Source organism: Vigna radiata, chromosome 2, assembly GCF_000741045.1.
Source record: "Vigna radiata var. radiata cultivar VC1973A chromosome 2, Vradiata_ver6, whole genome shotgun sequence".
NCBI classification, from domain to species: domain Eukaryota; kingdom Viridiplantae; phylum Streptophyta; class Magnoliopsida; order Fabales; family Fabaceae; genus Vigna; species Vigna radiata.
This window is the reverse complement of record NC_028352.1, coordinates 3,879,673-3,900,471: the sequence shown is the minus strand read 5'-3', so window position 1 is coordinate 3,900,471 and position 20,799 is coordinate 3,879,673. Positions and strand designations below refer to the sequence as shown.

At 32.8% G+C, this 20,799-nt stretch overlaps 3 protein-coding genes across 4 annotated transcripts; 1 reads left to right on the top strand and 2 right to left on the bottom strand.

Annotated features, from left to right (window-relative positions):
- Positions 1-633: 633 nt before the first annotated feature.
- Positions 634-1,980, bottom strand: LOC106755554. Of its 2 annotated transcripts, none has more exons than XM_022778394.1 (2): positions 1,754-1,980; positions 634-1,291 (listed from the first exon to the last, which is right to left on the bottom strand). In XM_022778394.1, the coding sequence occupies exon 2, from the start codon at positions 1,246-1,248 to the stop codon at positions 838-840; it is 411 nt and encodes a 136-aa protein (XP_022634115.1). In that variant the 5' UTR covers positions 1,249-1,291; positions 1,754-1,980; the 3' UTR covers positions 634-837. The 2 variants fall into 2 exon arrangements, with proteins under 2 accessions (XP_022634115.1, XP_014493210.1); XM_014637724.2 differs by having other exon boundaries at positions 1,809-1,980.
- Positions 1,981-4,506: 2,526 nt separating this feature from the next.
- On the top strand, positions 4,507-12,546 carry LOC106756266 (probable E3 ubiquitin-protein ligase ARI7). The gene is made up of 15 exons (XM_014638613.2): positions 4,507-4,982; positions 5,677-5,801; positions 5,970-6,078; positions 6,857-6,947; positions 7,179-7,351; positions 7,974-8,081; positions 8,172-8,260; positions 9,202-9,309; positions 9,639-9,729; positions 9,851-9,940; positions 10,638-10,685; positions 11,019-11,090; positions 11,418-11,517; positions 11,601-11,727; positions 11,835-12,546. The coding sequence occupies exons 1-15, from the start codon at positions 4,815-4,817 to the stop codon at positions 12,103-12,105; spliced, it is 1,770 nt and encodes a 589-aa protein (XP_014494099.1). The 5' UTR covers positions 4,507-4,814; the 3' UTR covers positions 12,106-12,546.
- A 1,644-nt stretch (positions 12,547-14,190) lies between these two features.
- Positions 14,191-17,796, bottom strand: LOC106778483 (calcium-dependent protein kinase 24). Its single transcript, XM_014666457.2, has 8 exons — positions 16,977-17,796; positions 16,217-16,340; positions 15,954-16,097; positions 15,684-15,836; positions 15,444-15,559; positions 15,179-15,346; positions 14,685-14,918; positions 14,191-14,584 (listed from the first exon to the last, which is right to left on the bottom strand). Exons 1-8 carry the CDS (start codon positions 17,523-17,525, stop codon positions 14,444-14,446), a joined length of 1,629 nt encoding a protein of 542 aa, XP_014521943.1. The 5' UTR covers positions 17,526-17,796; the 3' UTR covers positions 14,191-14,443.
- Between the last annotated feature and the right edge of the window lie 3,003 nt (positions 17,797-20,799).

The following is a 20,799-nucleotide window of genomic DNA, read 5'->3' as shown; positions in this document are numbered from 1 at the left end:
TTTCTTTATTTATTCCATTTCTACTCTACTCTATCTAAAAAAAATACCTTTGTCTAGTTTGAAGTTGGAATTTACATTTCATGTAAGAAATAAAAATTATTTAAAACAAATTATTCTTCTATATAGATAAGGAATTCATATTTATCTTTCATCTCTCTTTTAGATCAATTTTTGTATCATAGAATATGCTAAATTATAACTAATCTTTTGCTAACGAAGAATTTAAAAGCAAATATACACTTCTTTCAAATGATAAATATCTTATTTTGATTTACCACGTAAAATTTTTAACAGCTGACAAGAGATAGCTTATTACTATGACATATCTTATTTAAAAAATATTCATGAACACTAAAAAAAGGTACACATCACTTAATATGTACTACAGAAAGAGTAAGAATTATAGATTTATAGATTATATTACATGAAATATATATATATATATATATATATATATTATTGGTATTATTTTTACTAAGACAGATTCAAATGCATGCAGTCAAATCGGTATCAGAGTACTTTGGTTGGAAGAGTAATTATATATGAATTAATTTGTATATAAATTAGTTTTAACCTATAAAGAATTAATTTAATTTTTATATATTTTTTCTGCAAGTGAATTGGATCCAAATATAGAATAGCCTAAGGACTTGTAATTGGAATGAGCTACAAACAGTTGTTTCCATAGCAGAAACCAAAAATTACATTTTAACAGAGAAACCTACAAGCATGGCAGTAAATTTCCAGATTCAATCTCAAAATATAAATAGGAAAATAACAGCAATGAATCCTTCAAACCAAAATAAAAAATGAAAGAAATGAGAAGAAAGAAAGGTTTCAAGCATAGTCTTGCTTACACAGCACACCAGCTTCTGCAGCTCGTCGAGGCTTACTTTTTCGCCTGCTTCCATTCTGTCTAAATCCATTACACTTTGTCAAGCCATCGATGTTTGATCCAATTCTAACCCCACTTTTCTCCTCACCTGCTTCTACTTTCTCCTCATAATTTCGTTTTTTTTTCCTTCCTTGTTTTGTGCTGTTGGGATTCTTCACTACATTCTTCATGCTGTCACCACTACCATCCTCTTCCATTTCTTCAATTTCTTCTTCATCAAACTCATCCTTCAACACTTTTTGTGGCCTTCCTCTTCTTTTTTGCTTTGGAACCCTCTCTTCCTCACCACTTATAACACCATCTTCTTCATTGCTAACACTTAACTTTTTACCCTTTCCTCTGCCTCTCCCCATATTCTCCAAATCCAACAAAATCACCTCATGCAAACTACTCTCTCTGCCAAAAATTCAAAACAGAGTCAGTTTTTCTCCCAAATCTTACTCCTCAAAACTCACCAAACACTTCAATTCTGCTTGTTCTTCCAATTTCAGGTTTCGATTTTTTATTTTTCAGTAAAAGACTCCTCAATTAAGATTTCAATTAGGTCAATATTCAAAATAGAAGCAGACAGACTTCGGAAACAGATTTCAGAGGATGAGAATGGAGATATCTATCGTTGAAAAAGAAAACCTAAATCAGGAAACATGAATTTAACTTGACTATTCAGCATAGTAAATCAACCAACAAATTTGAACAAGCCAGGCTTCTTCGTATCCAATCTAAACACAGTTTTGAAACAAATGCAGAACAAAACACGAAAACAATACTAATGAAGCGACCTTAATTAACTAATCTATGATAGTTACATATGAAATAAACAAAAACGAACAAGATATTGTAATGAAAAGCAAGAAATACTGAGCAGAAGAAGAAGCTTTGACACATCCGAAAGGAAGCTCAAGCGATGTGGAACCTGGTAAAGACAGTAGGTTGAGTTGGATGAAGGATTGGGGTTAAGAACTGCAGTTGCAGGGTAGTGTAACAGTGCTGCTTCTGACAGTAAGAAGGGAAACAGAAACAGAGACAGAGAAAGATACTGTTTCTCTATTCACTAGATCTCTGTTCTCTCCACTCTCTCAATTCAACCCAACCCTATCATTTCCTTTATATATATACATAAAAAATCTAACTGTTTCATTTATTTTATATCCTTTCAGTCTTTTAATTTTTTGTAAAGGTTTATTTCACTTTTTAACAATTTCAATCTATTTAATGATAATTATTTGATTTTTTAAGGTTTTGTTATTCTTCTAAAAATACACGATATTGATATATTAAAAACGTTTAAATGTGTGTTATTATATTTTGAAGATTAAATAGAGAAAAATAAAAATAAAAATGGAGAAAGAAAAGCGTGTGTGGGAAGTTTGAAATCCGTGGGCTGAGACAGGGTGGTTGTGTAAAACATAGTGGTGCTAGGTTGGATTCTGTTAAGCAGCATAAATGTCAAACTCCCAAACGTAGAGTGCATTGCATCTGTCTCCCAATAACCACACCCAAACCTTCCCTCTCCAAAATTTACACATTCTCTCATCCACTCACTTTTCATTCATATTCTAAAAAAAAATAATGGATAATGATATTTTTTTACTACATTTTCTAATAATATTTTAATATGGATTATTCTATCATTAATTTGAAATTATTTCATAATTAATAATCATAAACATTATTATAAAAGAATATTATAAAAAGTATTGCGAAAATATTGTTATTTAAAAGAAAAAAGTCTCTTTAACAACTCTTTTTTGACAAATTTTGACAACGCGTACGTAGTATCTATAATTGATCGGTTTCAAATATTTTTTTTAAACATAAATTCAAACGTACTAAAATGATAACACGTGTGTTCTGTTGTGAAAAAATTGTTAAAAAAGAATTTTCTTAGTTTAAAATAATAAAGTGAAAATATGGAAGGATTCAAGGTTGATTATGACAGTTACTCCGTTACAGCCTGGTAAAGCAAGACACGCTTGCACAAAGAACAAGAGAAAAACGGTATTTTTCTTTTTCTTTTTGCATTAGATAATATTCTTTCATTTTTCCATCGATTTCTCGAAAGATACGTGTTTTTGACTAATTACTAATGTAAGTTAACATCACTTTTAATAAACATTTGAATGTTTAGTCTCCTGTTAACAAATTGATTCTAACTTTATAAAATTAATTTTGGGCTAACATAATATTATGTAATTAGGGATGAAAATAATATGTCTTATACAAATCTATTTTTTAAAAATAAATAATATTCATACTTTTATCATTTATAATTTTAAGTAAAAAATTAATTAAAATTCCACCTGAGGTACATAACTAAAGTAATAACAAAAACTCAATTTTAAGTAATTAAAATGATTATATGGAAAACGGATAAAAGACTCTTTCAAAAGTAAATCTAATTAATGATAAATCCACACCATACTGATCAGTAGACACATCAGAAACTACTCAATGCATCATATACTTCTTTTTTACGATTTTGCAAGTTAACCTATATAACTCACCTACAATTCTTACTTATTAACAAGTGATAAAATATTAAATATTGATTATAATATAAATATCATTATATCATTTTAACCCATAACTATACCACAATTAATGTAATATAATACTATTATTTTTTATTTTTACATTGATATAAAAATTAGGTGAGCAAATATAGAAGTTACAAGAATGGTAATATTAGGTATTTTAGTAAACGTATCGAAGTTAATCTAAATAAAGATTTAAATCAAGAATAGGAAAAATTTTGTGACTTTTCTTTTATTTCATATTCACCTTTTCAAAAAGAACATTTTAAAAGACTACTTAAATTAAATATTCTAATTCAAAGATAATATATTTAATTACTATAATTGGATCCTAAGTTAGCTTTGTTTTAGTTTTAAGTCACAAAAACTAACCTTGGTAACATATTCTTGTACTTGAGTTAACAATTTAATATTTTTAACTTGAATATATATAATAATAATAATAGTTTATTAGATAATCAAATATAACTATATTAAATACTAAACCTCTTATTCCTATTATTATTATTACTGTTAATTATTGAATCAATACAAATAAAATTTAAAAATAGTATTAATTATTCAAGTTTTTACAACTTTTAGTAAAGTGCATATTTAGTTGGTTTTGTAGGGAAAAATTCAACACTCACATATACACATAAGTCTCCACACTGATATGATAAGATATTATCCGTTTTAGGCCAAAATCTTACGGATTTGATTTTGGTAACATTCCAAAATGCTTCTTATCAATGAAAGTATTTTATGTATATATAAATTCATGTCCATCTTTTATTTTTATTTTTTTTCTAACGTGAGACTTTATTTGTACCTAACCGTTTACCTGAATACATAAGTCGATTATAATTATTTGAGCGAACTACTTAATATTTTATTTTAATTTATATCTTATGATAAAATATAATTACAAATAACAATATACATAATTTAAATATTTAGTTTAGACCATAGAAAGAAAATTAGACCAATAGTTAAACAATAACGAGATAACTCAGTTCTTCGCCTAAAGCTTTATTCTGTAGGTGACTTAACTGTCTGCTAAAGCTTTCTTTGGTTTGATAGTTTCCTTCTCTTCCATTCTTCCTTTTCTTTTCCTCTCTCTTCATTATTCTTCCCCTCTTTTTGGTCCTAATAATTAATTTTCCTTCTATATCTCTCTTTCTTCCTAATTTCTATTCTCTCACTATTTATAACCATAAGTTTTCCATTCTCCTTTTCTCCCTTTCGCTTCCCCCAAAAAACCAGACAAATATCGAAGCAAGGGGAACAACCGCATTCTTCTCTTTCCTTCTTCCACTTTCCAATTCTCTTGCCCTAGATTTTTCCCCTTTTCTCTGCACACCGATTATTGCCTCCTCGATTCTTCTTTCCCTTAGGTTTCCTCGATGGACTCGGAGGATGACATGCACGACGCCAACGACATCGATTCCCTCGACGATGATTTCTACAGCGGCGAAACCGAGGATGCGCCCTTGGACTACTACAGCGATTACGACGATGAGGCCGAAGATTACTTCGAGGAAGCTGACAGGATTGAGTCTCGTCGCCCTGAGGTCCATCCCCTCTCTCTCTCTCTCTCTCTCTCTCTCTCTCTCTCTCTTCTGTTTTCTTTCAATGCGAGAATGTTGTCTATATGGATCATTTTGATTTTTTTCGTTTTTTATACGGTTAACGGACGTAGATAAATTACTAGCCGATCAATATTGCTTTGGATACTATAAAATGTCGAGTTTCTGAAATTGTGATTTTGGAAATTGAAATGTCGATTTTCACGGCTTTGTGTTGTGAGCTGATGTAGTACTTTTGTGATTCTGGAGAATAAATTGATCGATGTTCTTCCCAGTTTCATGACTAATTAGGGAAATTAGGAGTGCCATTTGTAGTTTTTGGACTAGGTCAGTGTATTACTTGTTCAGTAATGGCGTGACAGAAATGTATGCCCAACTCTGCTTCACTTATGATTTTCTACTTGTATATTGAGAGAAGATGAGGTTGGTTTCAATTGGCAGATGTTTTTCTTATTTCTAAGGTTCTTTTCCGTCATATTCATGAAAAAAATGCATTTTTTTCGTTTGTCCTTTCTTGGTTTGGCATGGATCGAGGCTGAATTCTACAATCTGCAGTTCAAAAAGCTGTGTTATTACTGGAGGCTCTTCTCTCTCTCTCTCTCTCTCTCTCTCTCTCTCTCTCTTCCCGCAATGATATGTCAGTTTCCCACTAATATTTAGATTTCCGTTTTCATTTCAGCAAAATTTTACCATTTTGAAGGAATCCGACATCAAACAAAGACAGGAAGAAGACGTCAATAGAGTAGCAACTGTTCTTTCCATATCAAGAATTTTTGCAAGCATACTACTTCGTTACTACAATTGGTAATTCAGTTTGTGTTAGTCCTCATTGGGTACCTTTTTTTGTCGCTGTATTAACTGATCATACCTTCTTCGATTGTTCCAAACGTTCATTTCTGCACTGTGTTTGTATATGTTAGATTTTCACTGCATTGTATTTTAATATACTTAAGGAAGGAGTTGGTGTTGCAGGAGTGTCAGTAGAGTGCATGATGCATGGTTTGCTGATGAAGAACGAGTCAGAAAAGCAGTTGGTTTGTTGGAGAAGCCAATTGTCCAGCATGATAATAATACTAGAGAGGTGAGATATGGATGCATGAGTTTTAAACGATGAAGCACAAATAGGTCCTTTTTGAAGTCTCAGTGTTAGACATGTTTGAAACAAATACTGCCCACATGTTTAAGACACTTTTCATTCGGTGGCCGGTTAGCTTTTATTTTGGTGATTCAGGCACCCTAGCCAACACCTGTGTCACTAATTTCCCTAATAAATTGTTACATCTTTTTAACTTTTAGAAAAGTCAGCTTGAGGTACAACAGAAAATATTAAAAAATAATGGCTCTCAGTTTTTATTTTTGGTTAAGCTCATTATATAAAAAAAGTATAAAACTTTCTAAGTTGATGTTTGAGAAAGTAAGTTTACCTCTTTTATAAGAGATTTCATATTGTTTATGGATTTTTATAAAGAGACCAAGTGCTTACATTGTAAAATGATGTCTCTTGATATTTTATTTGATGCTCGTTGTTATAGGAAAATGGTAATTATACAAGAATTGCAAATATTATTTATCAATTTAGATCTTTTTTTGTTCATCTTGGTTATATTTCATTTCACTCGAGTATTTTTCTGTCTTCTCATCATGTGTGTATGATGCCCTAGTCCTATATTTTGGGAATTTGTTGACTTTTGTTGGGACATCTGTGTTGAGTCTAGCGGCCATGGCAGAGTCTGAGGCTATGAGCCTTATAGGTTTTAGAATTGGTCAATTACTTGTTGGATTTGATTTCATTTTCTCCTTTTTCTTCGGCTCTGTTTGTATTTAACTATTTTTTTTTTCATTTTTTTTTCTGTGGCCAGCTTACTTGCGGTATCTGTTTTGAAAATTATCCTCGGGCTAGAATTGAAATGGCTTCCTGTGGTCATCCCTACTGTATCTCATGCTGGGAAGGTGCTTCTTACTCTGACCCTTTTGTGATCTCAGATATAATGTATCATCTGGCGATAAAACGCATTTCGGCTTTGGTTGCAATTTTTCTTCGTTTTTTTTTTAATTGTGTGGATGGGTGGGGGTAGTGGCAGGCATCATAGAAGATTTTCTGTATATATTGTTTAATGTCCTTCTGTTACCTTTTTTCTTTTTCTATCATATCACGATCTTCTGTGCTTTTTGACATGCTAGGCTATATCAGCACATCCATTAATGATGGTCCTGGATGTTTAATGCTGAGATGTCCTGATCCCACTTGTGGTGCTGCTGTTGGTCAAGATATGATTAGTCTTCTAAAATCTGATGAAGATAAGCAGAAATATGCACGTTATCTTCTTAGGTCATACATTGAAGACAATAAGAAGGTGTGTCCTAGATATGGAATTATGAAGTTGATAGAGATAGTAAGGGGATATTGACTTTTTCTTTTGTACCGCTGATCCATTCGACTATGTTTTCCTTGTTTCATTTTCATAACATGTTCACAAGTGTGTCCATGTTGAATAAAGTCTTTGGTGTATTTATGTTATTCTAGCTAAACATAAGAGCACGATTATCTCAGCATTTTCTTTTTTTTTTTTTGTGAAAAATCAGTTCAGAAACTTTGGGTTGTTTGTTTAAATCCTTTTAGAAAAAATAAATAAATAAAACAGAATTTGAAAAGAAAACTTATATTTCTGATTATTTTGGGAAGCTGTTTCGAGTTGTAGTTACAAGTTTATAACTGCCTGTAACAGTATGCTTTCTAGTTGTAACGGAATGGAGGAAAACTTCTGTTTTTTTGTAAAATCTCTTTTTTATATATTCCTGAAAGCACTTCCCAAAGGTTTAACAAGCGGACCCTAAATTTATAAATTATGTAATTAATGGTTCAGTATTTATCTACTGTGATAATATTCAACTCTACTTTTCTTAATCGCTATTAATATATATCTTCCAATGTATGATTGTCGTAATAATTTTATTGGTTTTCTTTGTTCTCTCCAGTCCAAGTGGTGTCCTGCTCCAGGTTGTGAATGTGCTGTCACTTTTGATGCTGGTAGTGGTGGGAATTACGATGTCTCTTGCCTCTGCTCATATAGTTTTTGTTGGAATGTAAGTTGTGTATAGATTTTTCAGATTTTCATAGTTTTGAGTTTTAGATTTTTATTTATTTAGCCAACTGATGTGTAATTTGATCTACAGTGCACTGAGGAGGCTCATCGTCCAGTAGACTGTGGGACTGTGGCAAAGTGGATTTTGAAGAACAGTGCAGAATCTGAAAACATGAATTGGTAAAGATTTCTGAGAGTTTTGCTAACAATGTTTTTAGTAGTTTAAATAATGTGATGCTCTCTAGAACTATAGATATCTAATTTCAAAAAAATGGACACTTTTAATGTAGAGTATTTTGACAGGTGAAAATAGTCACAAATTTTAGGCTTGAATCAAGTTATATGACGGCTAAGGGGTGTGATTCCTTCAATTGAAGGAGAGAGAAATAAAATGAACAATAGTGTTTTAATTAATATATGGGTTTTCCTTGCAAATTCTCCAGAACAATTCATAATGTGTGGACTATTAGGAATTGGGATCGTATATGGGTAATGTTTAACGAACCACAGAGACTCTCCTAATATCCACCTGTCACATGAGGTTAATGGTTAACTATGCGTGTAACTGTGAATATGGTTAGCTCTGGGTCACAAGAGTTGATGATACGATTATGTTCAATTATCAATTTGTGTTTGTGACAATAAATGGTTAAATATGTTTCTCAAGTGGTTAGTAGTTTTATGAAGTTAGAAATGTCTAATGGTTGTTGACTTTGCCTCACGAGTGGTAAAGAATATGATTGTATACAGCTGTCAATTTGTGCTTGTGACACTTATGGTTAAATGTCTCGTAAGTAGTTAATAATGTGTTTAGGTTATTGAAATGCTTAACTTTACCTCACAAGTGCTTGAAAGTAAATGAGTTTGTATGTGATTATCAACATGTACTTGTGATACTAATGGTTAAATAATCTTCTTCACAAGTGGTTAGTTGTGTAATGGTTAAAGTGGTTAACTGTCTGGGTGGACAATTTCCAACGGGATGAGTATATTTTTTCATCTCCTTCATGATCCTCGAATTTCCTCTATGTGCTACGTTTATGTAACTAGTTAAGAGTGGTGCTTTTTTGGGTATTCGAGACATCATAGATTAAGCTTTCTGTTGATATGATGAACTTCAGGATACTTGCCAATTCAAAGCCATGTCCCAAGTGCAAGCGACCAATTGAAAAAAACCAAGGGTGCATGCACATGACTTGCACACCGCCCTGTAAATATGAGTTTTGCTGGTATGCATTCTCTTCCCTTTTCCCCCTTTATAATTAACAAATTACATGCTTCATTCTTTTTCCCCTTCTAATCATTTGACAAAAAAGGAGGGTATTTTGGATAGTTTAGACTTGAGAGAGCCCATGCTTTCTGTTGTTAGAATAAATTTTAGGACACTTGACAATTTAAAGCATCTTTTTTACTATCAATTTTTTTGAAGGTTGGATCATGAAAGCAGTGGTGGTTTTTATTTTCTTTCCGGGGAAGAGATATAAATTTAAATAGTGAGGGGGGCCTTGTTTTCAAATGGTTTGAGCATATATGAATTTAAAATATTTTATCTACACAGGCTATGCCTCGGTGTATGGTCAGACCACGGTGAAAGAACTGGGGGTTTTTATGCTTGCAATCGCTATGAAACAGCTAAACAAGAAGGAGTGGTAAGGGACATAATAGTACACTACTCCCAATTCAGGTTTCTGGCTATAATTAGATCACTGTTCCCTCCACATCTATTGGGATGATGGTATTTGCTTATGAGTTAAATTTTGTTGTGTGTAGTATGATGATACTGAAAGAAGAAGGGAAATGGCAAAGAATTCACTGGAGAGATACACACATTATTATGAGCGGTGGGCCAGCAATCAATCTGTATGCACCACTTACTGTTCAGTAGTTGCGTTCTAGGGATTTGACTTCAGCAATTTCCGAATTTATTCTTCCATAATATATATTTTGCTTGTATTTCTGCTATCTTGGGAGCTAAATTATTAGTCCAATGTTATTTCAGTATGTTATGCTTTCTTTGTCATAATCTTCATAGTATGTCAATGTTGGATATTTAGATTAAAAAAGAAACCTATCAATTTTACCTGCCTAACTACTTAAGCTTTTTGGAGTACCAGTTTATCAGTGTCTGTGGCCAAATCATCTAAAGTTCCATCCTCAGTGTTCTCTTTCAACTAAAAAAAAAGTTGAATTTCAGCATTAGATAGGCGGGTTTATGCATTTTCTATGCTTCAAATCTAACTGAAGTTGTCTTGGGTGATTGGTTATGTTAGAGATGTAATACCAAAAAAACACCTGTCCTTGACAGTGTTGTGCCTCTGACTTAACGAGGAGTGTTTTAAGAGGCTTTTAGTTTGTATGAAGAAGACTGCTAGCTGAATAATTTTAAGTGGTTTATACTTTATATGCTACGGAATTGACTTGTTCTCCATTCTCTACTTTAAGCTGTATTCTGTAGTATTGTTACTTTATCTAGGTATATGCATCTAAACCCCAGAATATTTCTTACGTGATTATAATTATTAATATAACAGTGCAATATGCTTTTTCTTGAATACAGTCAAGGCAAAAAGCTCTTGCAGATCTGCAGCAGATGCAAACTGTTCATGTAAGTTATATATATATGTGTGTGTGTGTCATCTTCAGCCATATTGTTTGTAAAAAAAATTATTAGCTTGCATGTAATTTTTGGCACTTCACGTAGCATGGAGCCTTCACATTAGGTGCGTTAGAATGTAATTTTTTGCAACTGAAAAAACATTGTTTGCACTTTTAATATATATGTTTACATGAATATGCACTTTCTAACACAGTATTGTAGTAGCTCACTTTTCCATGTCATAAGCCTAAATCTATCTAATATTTTTCTGTTATTGCAAAATCTTTTGTATCTCATAAAGAGTATATATTTGCTCACTAGTCCTCTACTTTTGGCTTGCAGATTGAGAAGCTTAGTGACATACAGTGTCAGCCTGAGTCACAGCTTAAGTTTATTACGGAGGCCTGGCTACAAGTAATTTATTGTTTTTTTAATGTTTTGTTCAGTTTGATTTGTAGTATTATTTAAAGCTTTAACAGGGTTTTGATTGTAAAATTAGACCAGTTCATCTGCCCGTGGCAGATAGTTTCAAATGCTTTAGCTAGTCATTGAACATTTCAACAATTTTCTGAAACTGGTGATTTTGTGAGAACTTTTAGTGCTAGTAATCCTTTTACATTTTTCTTTGCTATTATTAGAACTATAGGGAAATTCAATGTCAGCAGCTCCATTATTTCATAAAATTCATTTTGGGGGTGAAATATATGGCTTCCTTCCTAGTAAGTGTTTCAATGTTTTCAGATAATTGAGTGTAGAAGAGTACTGAAATGGACATACGCATACGGGTTCTACTTACCGGAGCATGAGCTTGCGAAAAAACAGTTCTTTGAGTACTTACAAGGTTCTATTTTTCAACTTGAATTTAGTTATAAATGTTTGTTCGGATTCCTCTGTAAAACATACTCAACTATAATTTGTTTTCAGGTGAAGCAGAATCTGGCCTGGAGAGACTTCATCAATGTGCAGAAAAGGAACTTCAGCCATTCCTATGTGCTGATGAGCCATCTAGAGAGTTCAATGACTTTCGTACTAAACTAGCTGGATTGACTAGGTATATATTAAATATGTTTTGTTAAGCATTTGCCTTGAATTCGGGTTTTTATTTATTCGTGATGTGTTTGGCTAAAGATTCATTTTCTGGTACATATGTTTTGACAGTGTGACTAGAAACTACTTTGAGAATTTAGTAAGGGCGTTAGAGAATGGTTTATCTGATGTGGATAGTAATGGAGCTTCCTTCAGCAGAGCAACGAGCTCAAAAAATGCTGCTGGTAGCAGTAAAGGGAGATCCGGAAGAGTAAAGGGAACATTTCGAACCAGCATGTCCAGCAGAATGAATGATGATAGTCATTGGTGTTGCGAGCATTGTACCTATGCAAATGTCAAATCTGCCACCACATGCCAGATGTGCTATCAACAGCGTAGATGAAAAATCCGTTCAACATTTCAAACATTTGTGTCCTGCCCAATACCTTTTCACCAGAAGCTTTGATGGAGTTATTCCTCAATGTCTTAACATATGCGGTCTCTCCGTTTAATGAGGCTCTTTAACTATGTGAACAGGATGAAATGAGTTAGGCAGAAGAAAAATTACCCTCCTATTCAATACAGCCCCAATTTGATGTATATAATGTTCTATCTTATTTACTTAACGAGGTTTTCTACTACAGCCATTTGTAACTGAACATCATAACACATGCTAGAGATGAACACAAATATGCTTGTTTGTGCCCACCCTTTCAGGTGGTCTCTTGGCAGCTTCCAAGATACCTAGGGTTAGTCATGTGTAATAAGCTGAGTTTGATAACATTCTAAGAAATGATCAGGGACTACAATAAATGTTCTACAGTATCACTTTAAATTTATGGCACCTTTGAAATGATCAGGTGGTTGTCATGTTTGATGTATGATGTATATCCAAACTAAGTCTGACCCAAAGTCGATGTGGTGCTACTGCTGCTTGTATTCCCTTTTATGTTGGACGAGTATAAAATGGTTAATAAAAAGGAATCGATTCGTTACTTCGAAGTTTAACGGTTAAATGTGTTGTGATTCTTTAATGTACTTTCAATTAAAAATTTGGTTAAACAACATAGTAGAGAACTAATAGGTGCAGTTAAAAACATCAAATCAATGAGAAAGATGCTTATCAACCACCCTGTACATAATTACACTGATAAACCCTACATATAGAATTGCAATTATTTGCATCCTGGTCCAACTGATGGTCACCTTGGACCGTGGTCCCTGTTTGTTGGGGGAATGGGGCCATTGTGAACAGCAACACTAACAAAAAAACATGGCCTAATGCTAACGTGAAGCACACTAATTTGATGTGGACTCCCTAACGTGCATTCTTATGACTAATATTCCATCTGTCTAGCCGCAGATTCTTTGTTTTAATTTTGTGAAACCACCTCCTTACAGAGCACCTGGGAAGAACTCTTCTGTATCAGCAACTAATATAGATAACCTTTTCACTCCGGTGCCAAAATCTCCAGCAATTGTTAGCTCACCCATGTGACCAAATACTCCACGAAATTACAAATAAATGTCCTCATTTTGTATATTTTTCTCCTGTACTTAAAATCATACGATCAATTATTTTATTATTATTATTGTTGTTGTTCACCTTTGCTGATCTACCATTGTCCTTTAAGTAGCAATTCAAGACCCCTAAAACTAGCTTCACACAGTGGAACTAACATTCCCTACTCACCTAAACTAATGTAATTATTTTCATATATGTTCTCTCTAAGAATAAAATGATATTTTAAGAAGACTGTCGAATCGAAGCCTTTTTAGATCACTAGACCACCAGACCAGCCAACATAGCACAACGTTTCAATGATAGTAACCATCTCCAACAGGCTAGTTCATAATTAAAAAATTATGAATTTTAAAATTGATTTTGATGAAAACTTTAAAGTGGCAACCTATTTGTGAAAGATACAAAATTTAAGGTTAGTTATTGTAGACTCTTCTTTGCTATTATTGTCATACGAAAGTTGAAAACAGAAAAAATAAACGTTTATTTAGGAAACACTTCAATTGAATCCAACCAGTCATGTTCTTCGTTTGGTGTAATATTGCAATGTTTAAAAATACATTTTGTGATTCCAAATGTCAGTTGTTTACGCCACTAAAGTGTGTTTGGATTCCCTGCTATATTAGTATAGTAAAATAATCTATTAACTACACTGTGTTACATAACATGCAGCTCACCACACTTAACTGGGCTTCTCTATACAAAGCATTACAAACATCAATTCATAACAAGCAAGCCGAATTCGATGTGGTGAAATACATCTCAAATAATTGGTGTGGTCAAATAAACCATTTTTGCTGCACAAATATTTACTGTACATCTAATATCATATCTAAAACTTTCTTTGTTTTTACGCGTAATTGGAAAGTCTTCATGTATAATGGAGGAAAAAACTCGACACCACCTCTAACCAAAATGTCACTATTTCTGCATTTCATTTCTTATAATGTCCCATTTCCAAGACAAATTCCAATATCAGTTGATGATTATCTGATTTCCACAACAATTAACCAATGAAAAAAAATGAAGTTAACAGAGATTACAACATGACAAGAGCTCATTTCTCTTTCCATGCCGGCTTCCATCGAGCAACCAAACTGTACACAGCTCAAAATATCACAGTAGGTCGCTTAATATATGATGTGACGTGAGTTTAGACCTGTTTCAGGAGGCATTAACTGAGAACATTGGCCTACCCCTCATGAAATATAGTTGGTTTTTACACTTTGGTAGAAGTGTCTTTAAACATCTTGAAGCTTAATGCATTCAGCAATGCTCTTGAATACTGACGAGAGGCCATTTTCCAATCTCCTCCTGTCTTCATCATTGCCTTAAACTCCGCAAAACTGATTCGACCATCCTTCACCAAACAAAGCAAACAGTTAGATGCATAACCAATGTTTAAGAAAGGTTTATATATATTATAACTAGGACAAGTTTTACTTCATAGCAGTTCTTACCTTATCCAAGTCAACATCATTTATAATGTCTTTGATCACTTGGTCGTTCATCACTTCCGACTCATCATCTGATAAGGCATCCTTCAACTCCTCGAACTCAACATATCCGGTCTGATTCTTGTCAAAGTAACGGAATGCTTGAGTGAGATGCTCATCACCTTCGATCTTTTTGAGGTGAACACTCATTGTGATGAACTCATCATAGCTAAGGGTGCCGTTTCCATCAGCATCCGCCTGTTGTCATCATGAGCAATATAGACAAGGTTTTAAGAGAATTTTTTGCTAAGGTTACTATGAACTTTGAAAGAGTTGTTGTGTTTTCTTATCAATGTATACGATCAGAGTTCTTCTCCCACACATTTGCATGCATGCATGCATGCCTTTTGATTTTTAGATATTGAAAATAACATGATGTGATAAGAAAAGGTATAATTGAAGAGAAAATAGAAGTATCAAATAAGTGTTTATGCTGTTCTGATATGTTAAACACTTACAGCTTCCAGTAACATTTGGACATCAGGATCAGGAATGGCGTGTCCAATCATTGAAAGACCATCTTTGAGCTCTTCAAAAGACAAGTTTCCATTTTTGTCCTTATCCATCATATCAAACATTTTCTTAAACGCTTCAATTTGTTCATCTGACAGGTTATCCGCTACCACCTGAGGAGAACACCCATTTACGTATGCAATGCTTCTCTAAATTTAAGGTAGCAAATATTACTGACCTATAGTTAAAGAGGCAGACTCTAAAACTTACTCTAAGAACCTTTCTTTTGAATCTGTTCATCAAGGAGAATTGCTTGATCCTCATTTTCACTTGGTCTCCAAGAGAAATAGTTCGACCATGCTCCCTATTTTGTATCCAGGGATGATCTTTTCAAGGAAGAACATAACTATCAGCACAGTTTTTCCATGTGATCAAATAAAAAACAATGCATTGCTTTAAAAAATATAAAGAAAACAGAATTATTTTTTGCCTGAAATCTGTAGCACATACCAAGAACTTCTTGAACTGTTATCCGTGTGAATGGACTTGGATCAAGCATGCGCTTAACTAGATGTTTTGCTTCATCAGAAACTTTAGGCCAAGGATCTCTTGTGAAATCTACTTTACCCTTAATGATCGCCTGTGCAATCCCTTCCTCGCTTTCTGTAGTAATAATCCCATCATCAGAAGGAACTCCATGAAACAATTAAACTTTCTGAAATGGGACTTTGGCTTTAGTTTCTTGCTTAGTTCACATGAATGAATCAAAACGGGACCTACCTGCCCAAAAGGGTGGAACTCCACAAAGTAAAATATAAAGAATTACACCTGTGCTCCAGACATCAATTTCTTGTCCATAGTTTCGTCTTAAAACCTCTGGAGCCATGTAATAAGGGCTTCCAACAATTTCACTGAATCGTTCACCTGTCACCAAATGGTAAAGTTTGGTTATTTATTTTGTTTGATATTAACAGTGAAAAGGGCCATGCAATAATGATAGTAGTAGTAGTAGTACTCCGGTAAAATCATAAAGTAAACTATACCAGGAACATAGAAGGTAGAAAGGCCAAAATCAATTGATTTCAATGCAGCATTCTCGCTTGCATCTGCAAATAAGAAATTTTCAGGTTTCAAGTCTCTGTGTATTACTCCGTGCTCATGACACACCTGCAAAATGTACCCAAAAAATGTTTATACTAATGGAGATAAATGGAAAATAAGAAATAAGATCACAAGTTCTAGTTTTAGCTTCCAAGAAGGAAGAAAAAGACAGGACAGAATAGCATGACACTTCCAGAAATCATGCCCTTCATGAAATAGTCACATTCAAGTTCAACTATTCCCCACCCTGCGAAAGTGCATGCATGTCTGCACAAAAACTGAAGTGTTTCTTTCTTTAACTTCGTTATTTCTGCAAGAATAGTTGAACTTTGCACCAATCCCTTTAACCCTTTTTGATTGAAACAATTAAAACAATCTTTTTATCGCTTTTCCCTCTCTAGGCTTCCAAAGATAATTTCCTTCTTCTAATTGTATTTTATCTTATTCTGTTATATTTCTAAAGCAAACAAAAAACCCATATGTTGCACTTTGTCTCAACACACCCAATAAAACACAGCCTATCTCACAAAGTACATGCAAGAAACTATTACACGGTGATAAAACTGCAACATGTGTGTCCTGAAATCATGCATGGTGATCCTCATAATGCATACGTAATTAGTTTTCATTTCCATTCCCATGCAAAAAACCAAGATTCAGAAAAAAGACAAAATAGAAAAGAACGAAAGGGGAGGTAGGTACCTTGCAAACTTCAAGTATGGTTTTGGCAACATTAGCAGCAGCACGCTCTGTGTAATGGCCCTTAGCAACAATCCTATCAAAAAGTTCGCCACCTTCACAGAGTTCCATGACGAGGTAAACGGCATCTCTGTCCTCATAAGCCTCCTTGAAGGCCACAATGTTGGGGTGTCGAGGCAAGTGCCTCATGATCTGTACCTCTCTTTTCACATCTTCCACGTCAATCTCCGTTCTCAGCTTCGTCTTCGCTATCTTCTTGCACGCAAACGCTTCGCCACTCACCAAATCCACAACGCGGTGAGTCACGCCGAACTCACCACGACCCAGCTCCTTCCCGAACTGGTACTTATCGAATATGTTCCCTGGACTCGGGTTCGCAACCACATTGAGCGGACGCGCCGTGACGCTCGACCTAGGCGCCACCACGCTCGACCTCCGCGTGGTCTGCTCTGGCACGTGCCCGTGGGCGTGGGCTCGTGGCGACGAGGGCTTGCTGATGTGCTTGACCCTCTTGCGTGTCCTGACGCCTTGCGTTGAAATGCAGCTTCCCATGGATGATAGGTTTGAATAACTCGAACAACGTTGGTTTGAAAGAAAGGAGAAGAAGCGGGTTTTGGATTATACAATAGGAATGAATGATAAGAAAAAGAATAGCAATATGGTATGCGTTTGTTGTAGTAATGTATGATAATCCAAAGGGGTTGTGATGATTCTGAGTTACGTTGTGTTACCCAATCTCCATGGGAAGACAAGAGAAACGTAGGAGATTGGGAATTCTAAATTGCAAATGCTGAGAAATGGAGAATAGGAATGAGAAAGGATGCTATTTTTGGATTTATGAGTTGGAAAATTGAGAACCGCCATTTTCTTAGGGCTGTTATTTCTTATTCACGTTTTCGGTCAACAAAAGGAAATCCATGCAAAACGACTACGTACGTACAACGGAATATTCTCTTCCAGCTAATCAAGAATTACTTTATATAAAAATGGAAAATGGATATTCAATATTTAGTTTCTTAGATAATTACTTTATTGCCACACATAAGAAGTTCAATTTATTTAAAAATCGAGATCAAAATAATGTAAATATAATTTTTCTTTATATATATATATATATATATATATATTATTTATTTTTACACAATGTGAAATTATTAATTCACTTTAAATTCCTAATAATCTTTCTCTCAAGTTTGAGTCTTTCTAATATCTTAGTGGTAACTAATCTTTAAACTTTAAGAATTATTCATCTATCTTATACCGTATTCATAAAAGTTGTTAGCAGATTACTCAACACTGATACTATTGCGAGATTTTTTAGGATAGACATTAGAAGATTCATTATCAATAAGTTGTGAACAAATTCATATAAAAGACTAGAACATCCTTCTCAATCTAAATCTTAAAGTAATAAGTTTATGAATTATTATTCTTATATACACTATTTTTTTGTTATTTTACTTATATATAATACTCATTTTTAATCATAATGAGACATTCTAACTTAGATTACAATTCTTAATAATCTTCTTCTCAAGTATCTTAGTGGTAATCAACCCTTTTGAAGAGAAAGAGATAAAAATGAATTTGTTTGGATTTAAAGAAAGATGATGAGAAATGAAGGTAAAATTTATTAAAGTTGGTAAATGATCTGATGTGCTGATAAATAATTTTTTAATAAAATTAATTAATTAAATATATTCTTAGAATTAATTTTTATTAATATATTTTATTATAATAGAATAAAGAATGAATATTTTCTTATATTTTATCTAATTATATTTATCTTTTTAATTAATTATGAAATAGTTTTCTAATATAAGTTATTATAAAAATAAGAAAAAGGCAATTTCTGCACTTTTCTTCTTACGCATATGCAGAAAGAGGGTTTAATATTTTATTTTTATTTTTTGTTTTTAGCAATTGACTACGTTGGTTTACAAACTTTCAGCGCACTTCTTCGCCTTTCATGTTTCTATTGCTTAATCCAAACACATGGTTAAGCTTTTAGGATTTTTTCACCTATTTTATATAATTACTGTCATCAATTATGAGTTTTTGTTATGGGTGACATAAAATTCAGTACCAATGAGTAGTGAAGAAACCCATATAAAATATTAGAATATTATTTTTATCTAAAATCTTAAAATTATGAGTTTATGGACTCTTCTACTAATATATTGTTCATTTTATCCATTTTTAATTATGTAATATGAGATTTCTAATTCATCTTAAATTTCTAATATCGAATGATTGAAACTAATGATGTTAATGATCTCAATAAATTTGAGATTTGTTTTTTAATGATTGGTTCTAATAACGTTATCTTAATATATTTGATATTCATTCCCTTAGTCGTTATTTAGAGAATTTAAAAAATGATTCTAAAGATAAACTCTCATTTTACTTAGATCTTAATTGAGGGATTTGTTCCAGTACACTTGATAGTTTCACATTAGTTAAGTCGATGTCAAAGACACCATTTAAATACATTTTTTTCCTCTAACCCTTCCAGTCACTTTAGATGCAATGATAATATTATCTCAACAAATTGATGTAGATCATTGTATTTTTTGAGGGAACTTAATAATTTTTATTTTTTAGACCTTAGCATGTGAAGCTTGAATTTTATTTATTTGGCCAATGCTTTGGTTGATGTTTAACCTCTAGCATCATAGGACAAGTAGAAGATAATGTTTTCTCTTTAGATCTTGACTAAGCTTATTTCGGTACACCTAATAATCTTACATCTTTTAAAAGTTGAGGAAAAAGTTAAAAAAAAAAAATTAGTCTTTAAAAGAAACAATATTTTGAACATAATGATTAATGCTAACAGTGTTATCTCAACATATTTGGAGTCGATAGTCCAATTATTTTATTCTCATTCCAGGAAAAGGTGGCATTTATGGACCAGGGCTGAAAATGGATCTAAATGCTAACATTAGGTTAACCTTCACTCCAATAGAAAGGGGGAACGAGCATAAACATATTTAGTCTGCCATCCCTCAGGGCAAATCCGTGTTCATCACAAGCTCTACTGGGACTGGTAAAACCCTATTTCTTTAGTACATCCATTATCGGATACTGATTATATCCTATAAGTACTTTTAAATCGGGATACTGAGTATATCTATTAACCTATAAGCTATAATGTATAATTACTTTTTTGTTGAATTCTTTAAAAAAATTCAATTGTTCGTAATTTGTGATTCTTTTATCTCTTTTTTTAATTATATTAAGAAACTTTGTTATTTATTGATTGAGTATAAGCAAGCAAGTTAATGATGTTTTTTCTTCACTACTATTTCTTTTTCTTATTATGTTGGCATTTGTGGTTAAAATTACGTAAAATCCTTTTTTTTTTTCAAAAAAAATCAAAGTATTTATGAATTGCTTAAGTTTAATATTATCTTTATAGTCAAACTAAATTTTTTCATAAAATGATTTGATAAAACTCTTTTCTTCTTCCTTCTGGTATTGTTTATAGTTTGGTCTTCTGTTGTTTATGATACATGAAATCGTTTGCTGGTTTTGCATGTTTCATCTACTTGTTTTGTCTACTAGTTGTGAAATTCATCTATAAGGGATCTACTGAAAATTTTGTAACTCATCCCATATAGTTCTTGATTTTTGTTTTTTTTAAATGTCATATGCATGCTTTATAAGGAATAATTAAGTAGTAGAGACATATTATCTTTCTTTCAATGAAAAAAATATATAATTTTATTATGAAAACTAAATGATCTAATAGGAAGTAATAAATTAATATAATATTACTAAACCTTCCAACATTTTAAATAAATTTGAGTTTATTCTAAATAAAAAG